The 14310-nt window shown below is 35.5% G+C and overlaps 1 protein-coding gene across 4 annotated transcripts in view; it reads right to left on the reverse strand.

Moving 5' to 3' along the window:
* Positions 1 to 14310, reverse strand: part of SLC35F5 (solute carrier family 35 member F5) — a 46698-nt gene that overhangs the window by 27378 nt on the left and 5010 nt on the right. For 3 of the 4 annotated variants that reach the window (XR_014828738.1, XR_014828739.1, NM_001243692.1), the window contains exons 4-9: positions 13759 to 13902; positions 11442 to 11504; positions 9234 to 9315; positions 7964 to 8154; positions 3457 to 3538; positions 1794 to 1881 (exon numbers count right to left, since the gene is read on the reverse strand). Coding sequence is in view for 1 of the 4 variants with exons in the window: in NM_001243692.1 (NP_001230621.1) it covers positions 1794 to 1881; positions 3457 to 3538; positions 7964 to 8154; positions 9234 to 9315; positions 11442 to 11504; positions 13759 to 13902 (650 nt within the window). In the remaining 3 variants the exon portion in view is untranslated. Of the gene's footprint in view, positions 1 to 1793; positions 1882 to 3456; positions 3539 to 4447; positions 7018 to 7313; positions 8155 to 9233; positions 9316 to 11441; positions 11505 to 13758; positions 13903 to 14310 lie in introns of those variants that run through there. The other variant, XR_014828740.1, reaches the window with a different exon arrangement.

A 14310-nucleotide genomic window follows, 5' to 3' on the forward strand; every position in this document is an offset into this window, starting at 1 on the left:
AATGCACAATGGAATGAAGTAACTTGACCAAAATCACACAACTGGAATTGAATCACAGGCAGTCTACTTCCAGAGTCCACTGTTCTTATCTGCAATGCTATCTTCTGTCTTTCAATTAGGAAAAAATTCACTAACTTGTCATTCCTCTTCCAATCTTTATATTACCTTTTTTCTAGGTAATATATATATAAACCTAGGAATGATACTAATTTGTACTTATTAGTAAAATCAAAATTAATATTAAAACTATCTTTAAATATTTAAATAATTAAATTAATCTCATTATTTTAATGGATAAAAATAAGACAATTATAGATGTAGAGAAATCATTCTTTCATTCAATTGTTGCTTACGGAGCTAAACTTTGAGTTAAGCAATGAATAAGAGAGATGTGGTTCCTGTCCTCATGGAGCCTTATATTACTGTCTATTTCTAAGCATCGTTCTACTTTTAAGACAATGCAAAGAAAAGTTAAAAATAGGCATGAGTTTTGAACAAAGCTGAATAAACTCATTACTTCCCAAATACAAATATATTGTATTTCCCTAATGCAAAAATATGCTCAGCTAAAACACAGGCCTATCATGCAAAAGAATAATTTCCTAGTGTCTATAAATTCTTTTTATTTTCTTTTCTTTTTTTTTCTTTTTCTTTGCTTTTTAGGGCTGCACCTGCAGCATATGGAAGTTCCCAGGCTAGGGGTCTAATTGGAGCTCTAGTTGCCAGCCTATGCCACGGCCACAGCAACGTCAGATCCAAGCAGCATCCGCTACCTACACCACAGCTCATGGCAATGCCGGATCCTTAACCTACTGAGAGAGGCCAAGGATCAAACCCACAACCTCATTGATCCTAGTCAGGTTCGTTACCCACTGAGCCATGAAGGGAACTCCCGTCTCCATAAATTCTAAATGGTAAATTAGTTGGTTCAACCAGACTGCCCATGGTTCAACCAATCTGCCTTTATACCTAAGAGAGAAAAACACATAATAATAAGAGCTACCACTTAGATGACTGCCAAGGGACCAGGAAACAATCACTTTTTTGATTCATCATTTCAAACTTTAAAACAAGAGGGCAAAGCAGATGATACTATCATCATTTTGACTTCTGACTTTCTCCCTCATAAATGACATCTTCATCAAACCAACTGTGAGTAAAGCCCTATGTAAGGCCTTTGGACACAAAGAAGTTTAAAACGAGGCTTTGGCCTTCAAGGGTTTAAAATCTGATAGGGAAGACAAGCCAAACACATACAAAGTTAAATAAAAATAAAAGATTTAAATACAGTTGTTGATAATACTTATGTATTGTATTACAAATACAGTAGTGTGAAATTGCCAGATGACTTATACAGAAAATAAATGAAAGACTGAGGTTGAGACAATCAGAGAAGACTGAACATTAGAGTTCTACAAGTAGAAGTAAAAACAGAAACTTGAACAAAAGGGGGAACTTGTTTAGAAAATTGAGTGGTTGTGAGGACTAAGGTGCCACACGCAGTTAAACGTGAATGTAAGTACAAAATTTATTAAGTCCACAGTCACAAGAATGGAAATCAAAGCTGCTTTGAGGTCCTCCCTCCAGTTACTCTCCCCAGGAAGGTTTTAAAAACCAGCCAAGGATGCAATGCAGGGCTGAGTTACATAACGTTCATTTAAAATCTTCTAGCCTCATCTTTTTCTTGCCTATACAGTATATTGCAATATAAATTATCCTCTATCACTACCAGGAATGCTTTAAACACTGTATTTTTTAAGCAGCGTTAACTAGATATTACACTATAGTCTTACCTTAAAATTACAGCTAATAGTTTAGAAAGAGTAAATCTATCCCCACTGTTACTTGGAAACACTGCAGCAAGGATTAAGGTAAAAAGTCCTATGGAGAGAAAAGGATTTAAAAAAGATACTTTAGCTTAAATACTATCAAAATTATTTACCACCAACTTGACTGTTTAAATAAGTTACACACCTAACTTTTAAACTAATTTCTGTAATTTTTAAATGTCGAAGAATAAGACTGCAGTTACCCAGGCTCAACTATTCAAAGATCATACACAAAAACAGCTTCTGGAGTTCCCGTCGTGGCGTAGTGGTTAACGAATCCGACTAGGAACCATGAGGTTGCGGGTTCGGTCCCTGCCCTTGCTCAGTGGGTTAACGATCCGGCGTTGCCATGAGCTGCGGTGTAGGTTGCAGACGAGGCTCGGATCCTGCGTTGCTGTGGCTCTGGTGTAGGCCGGTGGCTACAGCTCCGATTGGACCCCTAGCCTGGGAATCTCCATATGCCGCGGGAGCGGCCCAAGAAATAGCAAAAAAAAGACCAAAAAAAAAAACAAAACAAAAAAAAAACAGCTTCTAAACAAAACCACATTTCAACAATGCCGATCAAGTACAGTCCTACTTATTTTAAAACTAATGAGTTAAACTGAGCAATCAGAATAACATTCTGACCTCATCATAATCAAGCATGTGTGCTAAAGTTATTTTTACTCTGTCAAAAATACTCTTTTTATCTTCCAGATTTGGAAGGTGATTCAATTTTAAAAATAAAACACCTTTCATAGGACAAATTATAGTTCTGAAATATGCAATTACATTTAACCAAAGGGTCAAGAAAAAGATCTTTAAAAACAATATGTGAAGGGAAAGACAGCTAAAATACAAAGAGTCAGCCTATAAAACTTTTCTTTTTTGCTTTTTAAGGCTGCTCCTGTGGCATATGGAGGTTCCCAGGCTAGGGGTCTAATCAGAGCTGTAGCTGCCAGCCTATGCCACAGCCACAGCAAAGCCATACTGGAGCTGAGTCTGTGACCTACACCACAACTCAGGGCAATGCCGGATCCTTAACCCACTGAGTGAGGCCGGAGATCGAACCCGAAACCTCATGGATCTTAGTCGGATTCGTTTCCACTTCGCCATGATGGGAACTCCAGCCTATAAAACTTTAGTATACTATTGCATAGAAAATACTGTAGGAGTTCCCACTGTGACGAAGCAGAAACAAATCTGACTAGGAACCATGAGGTTGCGGGTTAGATCCCTGGCCTCGCTCAGCAGTTTAAGTATCCGGCATTGCCGTGAGCTACAGTGTAGGTCACAGACACGGCTCGGATCTGGCGTTGCTGTGGCTCTGGTGTAGGGTGACAGCTACAGCTCCGATTAGACCCCTAGCCTGGGAACCTCCATATGCCTCGGGTGCGGCCCTAAAAAGGACAAAAGACAAAAAAAAAAAAAAAAAAAAAAAAAAAAACTGTAAAGTATTGGAAGGGATATAAATAGCACAAGGCTATGGCACAAAACTGTAAAGATTAAGTTGTGGTTATAATACACTAATATATAGAAGAAAGAATGAAATAAATTTATAACAAGATAATATATGTCTATGTGTACACACACACACACATCAGAAATAGGTCTCAATTTACACCGATTTTGAAGACAAATTTCTTACCAGAAGTTGAGGACAAAATATTAACTATAGCAACTTGTGTATCTGAAAGTGCTTCTTGATATGACAGATTTGCCAAAAACCACTAAAGAAACAGAAAATAAAGTGAAACCTAATGAATATGTTTATACTTATCATTGTATTTATAGTCTCTTCCTTTTTTCTCCCCCTAAATACCATTACCATAAGAAGTTTTAAAATCTTCTTCGTACTGAAAAATCACAAGTCCCAAAAGACGACAAATATTTATATCAGACTTAAGATCCTTGCTATCCAATTTCCCTTAAGAAATTAAAATAGTTGGTTAAAAAGTAACAACTATTCGGGCTTTTTAAAAATGAGGGTAAACATAAAATCGACATTGAAATTTTCCAAGTACTGATAGTACTCTACTATCTAAATCAAATTTAAATTGGGGGAACTTCCCAAATGTTAACATACGTATAGATGAATATAGTAGAAAGAGAAATCAGTTGAACAAAGCATATCTAAGGAAATGGATGGAACTGGACAGATTGATAGACAAAAAGCTATGTTCACTTTGGAAATTTAAAAATGTCCAAGAAAATTGTGAATTTATTGGCTGTGATTGTTTCCTGGATTCTCAGTTTGGAGACTAATACAAAGATTTCTCAAAACTGTGGATTTAATAGAGGATGTTTTCCAGCTATGAGGATTTTTTTCTTCTTCCCTTTTGCTTGTCTTGCCTCCTTTGATTTAGAGACTAAGATATAAGATGATAGCTTCTAATGAGGTGTGTGTGCATGTGTGTGCGTGCGTGTGCATGCATCCAAAGTTCATTTATTTTCACTGCTACCAGATATTCTAATGCTGATGACCACAACTCATCCATTTTTCTCGATGGACACTTTTTGACTATTTCAAACAATGCTACCAAGAACATTCTAGCATATACTCCTGGGGCATATGTGCATGAGGGTCCTTAGCAGTATATACTGAGAAACAGATTGCTGGGTCAGAGTAAATAAACTCCTTTTCTGTTTTTGATGCCTCTGTTATTTAAACAGACTGAATGAATAATCATATTCTATTGGAGGATGACTTGTCTCTATTAAGAAATGAACATCTCTTGATCTCTCATTTATAGTTAAGTGAGTAGTATAATTAGCAGCTTTTTATTTCAAAGAAGTAGTACAGACACTTGATCTTAAAGCACTGCTAGAAGGTTATAGATGGTTGAGTCCAGAAGTCTCCATTCAGTTTACACTGTATTCAATGCTAAAGCCAGATGGCAAAGTGATTTTGATTCCATCTGCGCTCTTCGACTTCCTAATTTCACCTCACTACCTAAATAAGAAAATGAAGCTAGCAAATAGTAAGATGAGCAGTATCAAACGTACGTACATGGTAATATAAGCTGCAATCTGCTTGTACGCTGAAGTGAAGTGGAAGACTGCCCTTAATTATCTTTTGGAGATTTTCTATAAGGATAGATAATGCTTACTGGGTGATAGTTAGCTTTCTTGACCCACTTTCCTTACCACTTAAACACTTAAACACTATGCTCATTTTCCAAACAATCTCACTGGTCTCTGCTAATGCAAGATAAAGAAATAAAACAGATCACTCAGATGGCAGGAATTCAAAGAGCGCAACAACTAATCATCATCTCTCCCCAAACTCCATTCTCTGGTTTTCACACCCAAGGCAGCCTCATCTCAAAAGAAGATCCGTCCCAATTACCCTCCAATAAAAACGATCTTTAAAATGCTGCCTTTCATTGTTCCAAAGTTGAAGACAACCACTTACTAATAGTTAAGCTATCATAAATAACTTATATAATACTTTATTATTTACTGAGAGGTAATTCATTTTGAAATTATCACAAAAGGTATTCTGTGTAAAGACTATATGACCTAAATTGTATTTGAAAGAAAAAAATTAAAGTACCATAAGCCCAAAGGAGATAAAACAATTAAGGAAGGACTGGTAAAGACAGTAATCATTAACTCCTTTTGACTGGCACTGTCCAGTACATTAGCCACCAGCTGCATTGACTACTAAGCAACTGAAATGTAGCTAATCTGAAGTGAAATGTTTAGAAATTGAAATAAAAGCCGAAATTAAGGGAAATAGAAAGAGAAATTGAAATTCAAAATGTTAAAAAAAACAGAAATGTTCAGAAGGTGTTAGTACAAAAAAAAGAATGTAAACTATCTCATCGACGATTTTTATATCGATATGCTGAAGTGTTTATATAGTTGGTTAAATAAAAATATAATATTAAAATTAATGTTACTTGTTTCACTTTTTTTAATGTGGCTACTAAAAAGTTTAAAAATATGTATGTGACCTGCATTTGAGGCTCTCATTATATTTCTAGTGAACAACACTGCTCTAGACCTTATCTAAGTTAATCATTTTATTGTCAGATTTCTTAAAAGATACATTCCTGGAATAATATATTATTCTGACTTTCTAGAGAAATGCCTTTACTAAAGATTAAAATACTTCTCTTCTCTTGTAACATAAGGTTGATTTTTCAAAAAAAAGACTATTAAAGGTGGAAGCAACCCAAGTGTACGTCAATGGATGAATGAATAAACAAAATGTGGTATATACATGCAATGGAACATTACGCAGCCTTAAAAAGGAAAAAACCTGTGACAACATACTACAAAGATGAACCCTGAAGACACTATGTTAAGTGAAATAATCCAGTCACAAAAGGAAAAATACTATATGAATCCATTCATATGAGGTTCTCAGAGCAGTCAAATTCATAGAGACAGAAAGTAAAACAGTGGCTGTCAGGGGCTGTCAGTGGGAAAAGGAAGTTATCATTTAAGTTATAGAGTTTCAGTTTTGCAAGATGAAAAAACTGCTGATGGATGATGGTGATGGTTGCAAAACAATGTGAATGTATTTAATGCCACTGGCACACTTATAAACAGCTAAAATAGTAAATTTTATGGTATAAAGATTCTACCACAAATTTTCCAAAAGGCTATTATTACTACCAGTAAACTGCTATCCAGAATAGTGCCTTAATACAAAAGAACGTATGAAATACATTCTCTCAAGAGTTTTGAGTTAGGAAAAGTTTATTTTATCACTATAAGAGAGATACTTCCTTTTAACAGACAAGCTGTTTAACTCAGGAAGTTTCCCTTTTTTTCTTCCTGCCAATATGCCAAGAGATGAACTGTGTGCTTTCTTTAAATAGCTTTCTTTCTTTAAGTGGAGGTTTCTGATACAATCAATCCATTCCAGTCAGTATGTCCCCTATATAGACATTACCTGTTTAATTTAGCTCTTATCTTTCCCCTCCTTTTTAAACTTCTACTATATAGATCCTTTTATTGTGTTTCACCTCAAGTCTCCTTTAAAAATTAGGAGATATTGGAGTTCCCGTCGCGGCGCAGTGGTTAACGAATCTGACTAGGAACCATGAGGTTGCGGGTTCAGTCCCTGCCCTTGCTCAGTGGGTTAACGATCCAGCGTTGCCGTGAGCTGTGGTGTAGGCTGCAGACGCAGCTCAGATCCCGAGTTGCTATGGCTCTGGCGTAGGCCAGTGGCTATGGCTCCGATTAGACCCCTAGCCTGGGAATCTCCATATGCCGCAGGAGCGGCCCAAGAAATAGCAAAAAGACAAAAAAATAAAAAATAAAAATAAATAAAAATAAAAATTAGGAGATAGGGAGTTCCTGTCATGGGTCAGTGGTTAACAAATCTGACTAGGAACCATGAGGTTACAGGTTCAATCCCTAGCCTCTCTCAGTGGGTTAAGGATCTGGCATTGCCATGAGCTGTGGTGTAGGTCGCAGATGCGGCTCAGGTCTGGAGTTGCTGTGGCTCTGGCATAGGCCAGCGGCTACAGCTCTGATTAGACCCCTAGCCTGGGAACCTCCATATGCCGAGGGAGCAGTCCTAGAAAAGACAAAAAAAAAAAAAAGGCACTGAAATTCATTTTTAAAATTGTAAATCAGAGTTTTCACTAACTCAGACAAGTCATCTACTCCCAGATTAGCCCAAAATAATATTTTCTTTGCTGTATAAATAATCTATGTGAAACATAAAGCACATTTTAGTTCTTTAGTAAAGTAACTGAGAAGCTATAAACAGTATTTTAAGGAATTCTGAAAAAACGTTTACACTGAGTACTTGTAAATATTTGACATTTATATGAATTCAATATAAAACTGCAAGAGCATTTATTTGAAGAAATCAATGCAATCAATGAAAACTCTTATCTGGATATTTATTAGCACTTGTATATATCATAGCATAAAATAACTCTATTAATTATTCTGACCATGAGGCAATGCCAAATTCTAAATATGTATGAGGAGTTGTAGTATTTCCCGAATTCCTTTAGCTGTGACTAGTATTTATTAACTTTAATACTCTAATTCCCCAATGATGGCAGGTAACAGAATTTAAAGTCATGATTAAGCAATCTAATAGTCTCATATCTCAATTGTATATTGTTGGTACATATACTGTCTTAAAATTCAAATTCCAAATATATATTAAAGAGAATACTTACAACAAAGCAAAAAAAAAAGCTAATTTTTGCTACTTGAGTTGCAGTAAGTTTCCCCACAGTTTTGAATAAGGATTCTTGCTCTTTCACAGTAGGATATGACATGCGAGACAACTTAGCTTCCAATGCGTGGCTTGACGGAAGCTGTCGAATCTCCATGATGTTACTAAACCTTACACGAGACTTTTTGGGAGCTTAAAAAGAAAGTATAGTACAAAATCATTAAATGTTTTCTCCTGCATCCAACAAAAAGCCACAAGTTTTAATTTACTGATAAATGCATATTATTTAATCCATCTATAATCATACCTGTACTGTCAAAAACACTCAGTTACATTATTACATGGGACAGCTCTGCTCATTGACAATGGTTAAGAGAAAAAAATGTTTCCATCTGTAAAAATTTTAAAGGTTTTAAAATGAGACCAATATTTAAACAAAGTTTCTGCAATTGTGTATAAACACAACTGCCCGGTTCAGGATTATAGTATGATTACTATTTTGGCATTTATAGTAAAAGTTTATTTGGATTTTTCCTCATTGATACCCAATTTATGAGAATTATTTTCCTGCTCAAGCATGTGCAACATTCTTCTGTAGATCCATTCCTTGCAAGAGAATATTATGGATAAATACTCTGCCATACATTGAAACTAGCATTCCTTCCCATATTCACAGAACCAGCAAAACTCCCATAATTTGCTACCAAGGTCTTTGATGGTCTGGTTGAAGAGGACATTGTTCGTTTAAAAATACATATACATGGAGTTCCCATCATGGTACAGCGGAAACGAATCTGACTAGGAACCATGAGGTTGTGGGTTCGATCCCTGGCCTCACTCAGTGGATTGAGGATCTGGCATTGCCGTGAGCTGTGGTGTAGGTCACAGGCGTGGCTTGGATCTGGTGTTGCTGTGGCTCTGGCATAGGTGAGTGGCTGCAGCTCCGATTAGACCCCTAGCCTGGGAACCGCCATATGCCACAGGTGTGGCCCTAAAGAGACAAACACACACACACACACACACACGCACACACACACACATAATAACACCACAGAGACAGAGATTTCTGGTATTTGGAAATTATTTCTATTGAAATAATAAAAACTTCCAGTCAAACTTCCGGAAGACTATAGGCTGACCCAACACCACATGAACGGAAGAACTGCCACGTAATCCCAGACAACCCACAGAATCACTATGTTCTGGAATGGCTTAAATGCAGCTAAAATTTCCACCCATTTCCAAGTAATGAAATTCTAAGTTTTGCTTACCTTTTTCAGTATCAATATTTGTGTTCTCAGGTTTTTCACTGGGAAGGTCATGAAATTTCACAGGAACATACAGAGGTTCACTCTGGAATGTAGCACAACAGAAACAAATATCAACAAGTATAAGAGCCAATATACTAGCTAAATTTAAATGGTTGGTATATAGACACAGATACCACCCCAAACAGGGCTGGCTGTTCACCACCACGTTCATACAGCATAATTTTCCCAAAATGCATTTTCAAGACTTTAAGAGGGGAGTTCCCGTCATGGCTTAGTGGAAATGAATCTGACTAGTATCCATGAGGATGCGGGTTAGATCCTTGGCTTCACTCAGTGGGTTAAGGATCCAGTGTTGCTGTGAGCTGTGTTGTCGGCCGCAGATTCAGCTCATGTCCCCGAGTTGCTGTGGCTGTGGTGCTACAGCTCTGACTGGACCCCTAGCCTGGGAGCCTCCATATGCTGTTGTGCAGCCTTCAAAAGACCAAAAAAAAAAAAAAGACTTATAAAAGAAACTCAAATGATCCACCCAGATACAAATGAATCAGCTAAAAGTTTAGAGTAATCAAAACAGCATTGGCATATTATGATGTAATATTTGATGTCATTAAAAATAGATCTCTCCTAGCTAACAGATTATCTTCCATTCCTTTTACTCTTAACAAATACATATTGAGCTCTTACTATGTATGTCAGGTGCTGTTCTAGGTCCTGGGGGTACAAGGGTGAATAGAGACCAAAATCTCTGTCCTCAATGATCAGGTAGGCTAAGGGGAAGGCAGACAATGAAGGAGAATCACATATATAATGTGTGTATAAATTCGCCAAATTGTCTCCCCTTAAGATTCAACTAAAACTCAAAATTCCTAAAAACCTTTATTAGATTAGTAGATAAGAAAAAAACAGCTACCTCTGATAAGGTAGTCCTCACAACTTTATAAAATGGTATTTTAAAGGAACTTTTCTACAAGCTCAGATATAAGAAAATCAAGTGATAGACAAGAGAATTAAAGCCAGGTTTGTCTGTCTGATCGGGCACTAAAAGCCTACTTTTTTAAGTGGTTCTAAATCCCTCACTGCTTTGGCAAGTGTTCTTCAGATGATCTGTGTTTAAGGCAGAATTCACCAACAAAACTGTTTCTTAAATTAATATAAAATATTTCTTTGATTTATCTTTAACTTTTGATAAAGAACTCTGCCAATGAAAAATATCTAGTAAATGAAATAATATGATTTGGAAATAGAGTCTTTGTTGCATTGAACTTTTCATTATAGTATCTATCCCAGAATAATCTGATACGTCCATCTTAGAGATAATAATAAAAATTAGTAGAAGAGTAGGCTGCCATCTCAACTATCTTCTATACTCATAGAGACAACTAATATTAGTCTTGTTGATACTTAAGATCCCAGAGAAAAGAAATGACATTTTCTCTAAGCTTCATAAATCCCTTCATAGTACCTGGTAACTTACTTTACATGCAACTGCAGTTCTAAAATCCAAACAAAAAAACTGTACTGTCAATAAGGTCACCAATCTAGTGCTTCATAAGTTGGTATTAAATTTTAGAGTAACTTTAAAATTTTTCTCAGATAGAATACTACATTTGGAGTAATACATTTTAAAGAAATTCCTTAGTGATGATCTATAAAGAAGAGATTTTTACATGCTATCTCTCCAACAAGATTATAAATGCTTAAATTAAGTGACTATACTAATTCCTTCATATGCTTGATTGTCTGTCTCCGCCCCTTCCCAAACATACACTCTCAAACACTAAGCTGTATTTGGAGAGTTCAGAACACATGCTTAACACATAGTAAATGCTCTTTAAAAACTGTGTAATAAAATGAATTAATAATCTGCTTATAGAGTCTCAGTGTCAATGTATTTGTTTCTAAGTGATAATAACAATGAAAATGAAGTGACAAAGTTGGTAAGAAATAAAGGACAAAGGACTTCCTTTACTATTTTTACTCCTTACTAATTTCCTCTTTCCTTCTCTCCCCAGAGGTGGCCGAATTGCTTACTTCCAGGCCCCAGGTAGCCCTAAAGAAAGAAAGTGCCAAATTACAACTCTCAAGGAGAGCACCCAACATTGAGATATATCTTTATCTTAATATAGCTGTGGTGCTATTAAAGCTATTTTAGTCCTTCCCACCATGGTCAACTCCAGCCAGTCTCTTCCTGACTAGAAAAGAAACACTTACCAAAGAACTATTCATAGTTGTATCTGTTGTACAAGCAGCAAAGTAACCTTCAGCATCTGCAAACTAGAAATAATAAGACAAATGATTCAATTAAACTCATGTTATAAAGTAGAACTAGTGTGAGTCAAGCTCAAAGGAATAGAGCCAAAAATCCAGGGTAGACCTATAAGAGTATAATCATTATTCATGACAATAGCAGCTAATGCCAAGTACTCAAACATGCAAAGTAAGTATTATCATCTTCATTTTATTGATGAAGAAACTGAGGCTAAGGGATTTCATCTAAGCAACAGACCAGGATTAAAACCCAATTTAAGCTAACTCTGAAACTTATGCCCTTTTCACAATATTATTACAACATTTCAGATAAGTAGGAAGAGAATGGGTAGGTTAGTGAAAAAGACAAATAACATCTTAGTATTTTCATGATAATAGCGTTAATCTCAAGAACACTTTAAGTGGATTTCAGGGACTGGACCACACTTTTAGAACCACTGTGCTAGTGTTGTGTAAGCATGCTTTTTTTCATATTCACAGCCACCCTCTCATGCTTAAAGTCTAAAAAGGTTAAATAACTTGCTCAGGATCACACAATCAGCAAATGACAGAAGAAGATCCAAACACCAGAACCCAACCTCTTAAAAAGCCCTGACAGGAGTTCCCTTGTGATGCAGCAAGTTAAGGATCTAGCATTGTCACTGCAGCAGCTTGGGTCACTGTTCTGGTGCGGGTTCCATCCCTAACCAGGAACTTCCACATGCCGTGGGCATGGCCAAAAAAGAAAAGTTGTAGTAATACTAAGTTACACAGAAAGTTGTCTGTGATATCCTGTTAAATACAAAAGGCAAGTAATAAAATAGGACACAGCAATACAATTTCATTTTTGTATTGTTAAAGTAAAATAAAAATACACATATGTAAAAGAATGGCAGTATATACGCCAAAATGCTGTCAGTGATTATTCTTTGAATGGTAGAATTTATTATTTTCTTTGTTTTGTCCTTCTATATTTTCTAAACTTTTGACAATGCACATTTATTAATACACATATAACATATTCCTACATGTAATACTACAATGAATATGCATTTCCATAATGTAGAGAGATTAATTTTACAAAGTAAAAAAATATATTCATATTTTGGTCAGTTTTTGTGCACATGAGTATACATTTCTAGTCTTTACCTCAAAAAATATTATTGCTAAGTCTGTGACAAAAATGTAAGGACTATATTTGTCAAGAATGTACTCACTTAAAACAAAAAGGAGTTCCCTTGTGGTGAAGTGGGTTAAAGATCTGACATTGTCGCTGCAGTGGCCTGGGTCACTGCTGTGGCACGGGATCAATCCCTGGCATGGGAACATCTACTCGTTAGCTAAGATAAATGAAAAGGATTAATAGGGGCAGAAAGTAAAGTAGTGGTTACCAAAGGCTGGGGGAAGGAAGGCATGGGAGTTATAATTTAATGGGTACAGAGTTTTTGCCTGGGATGACGAAAAATTTCTGGAGATGGATAATGCTAATGGCTGCACAGCGAAGTGAATGTGCTTAATGTCACTGAACTGAACCAGACATTTTTAAATGGTTAAAACAGTAAATTTTATGTTATATATATTTGATTGCAATAAAAAATAGGGGAAAAGAAAAAATGACTAAAGTGGTAAATATAATGTTATGTATATTTTACCATAATTTTAAAAAGGGAAAGGATTAAGAGACAGTTTTATATTTTTCATTCTCAAAAATCCAGTTTCTACCTCTATAAATCATTACATAAACTGCCATTTCTTTCAACACTTACAAATAAGCATGTTATGTCACATTAATGAAAGAATATTATTTGATTAGCTAAACATCTGAAATATGCCCTGAAATAAGTTACTTTCATCTTAACATATAAACTTTGAATTATTTTTCTTCTACAATCAACTGTGCAACTAAATTAGATGCTATTCATCTAGTCTGCAAATGACCCAAGACCCTAGATATTCTTCTTATCCCTTCCCTTCGTCCTCATCTCCACATTAATTGATCTGGGTTAGTTCAATAATTTTTAACAACTCAGAGGATGTCAAGAGGTAAAGGAAATAAAGTAACTAAGTACCTTTGATTTCCCAGATATTCTGATGCCAAATTGATTAGAAAAATAAATTTTAAAGTTTGTTAAATAAAGCAGGTTTTTCTTATATTTTCTTACCTTTCTTATATGTTCACTCATTTAATTGAACAACTTAAAATTTGACTATTCTTCAAGAAATTAATACTTAAAAAAAATTTACCCCCTCTCCAACAAACATTTAGAAATTTAAAACTTACAAAAGCAGCGTGCTTTCCTCGAAATCCCCTTGTACACTGTTGTCTCCATGGCTTCCAAATAATAAAGCCCAAAAGATACAGAACAAACATAGATGTTTTTGCAAAGGTACTGAAGAATGGTTTGTTGTACTGAGTAAAAACATACTGTAGAGAAAAAGTTACATAAACTCTGAGACAATTTTAAAACTTATTACTCATTTCCAATAAAATAAGGCTACTATACATGATTTTTAACTTAGATCCAAAGGGATTATAAAAATATTTTGAATTTATCTCTGAATATTGTATTTGTCTTACATGCAAAGGATAGTATTTCCAAACAAAGCAGGAACAACTTGCAAAAACAATTTTGTTCAGCATTCATTGAAAACCTACTATGCAATAGTACCTACACTAGGAGGTAAAAAAAAGCAAGACAGGCTTTCCCGAGAGGAGATATACAGATAGAGACACAGATGTAGATACAGATATAGATAGGAAGAATATACAGTATAATGTGCTAACACCATAAAAGGGGGAATACAAGGTACCATGGGAGTATCAAAGAAAGAC

Source organism: Sus scrofa, chromosome 15 (genome assembly GCF_054392235.1).
Source record: "Sus scrofa isolate SSC_HxYL_T2T_F1_AM1 chromosome 15, Sscrofa_HxYL_maternal_Yorkshire_Landrace_v2.0, whole genome shotgun sequence".
In the NCBI taxonomy this organism is placed as follows: domain Eukaryota; kingdom Metazoa; phylum Chordata; class Mammalia; order Artiodactyla; family Suidae; genus Sus; species Sus scrofa.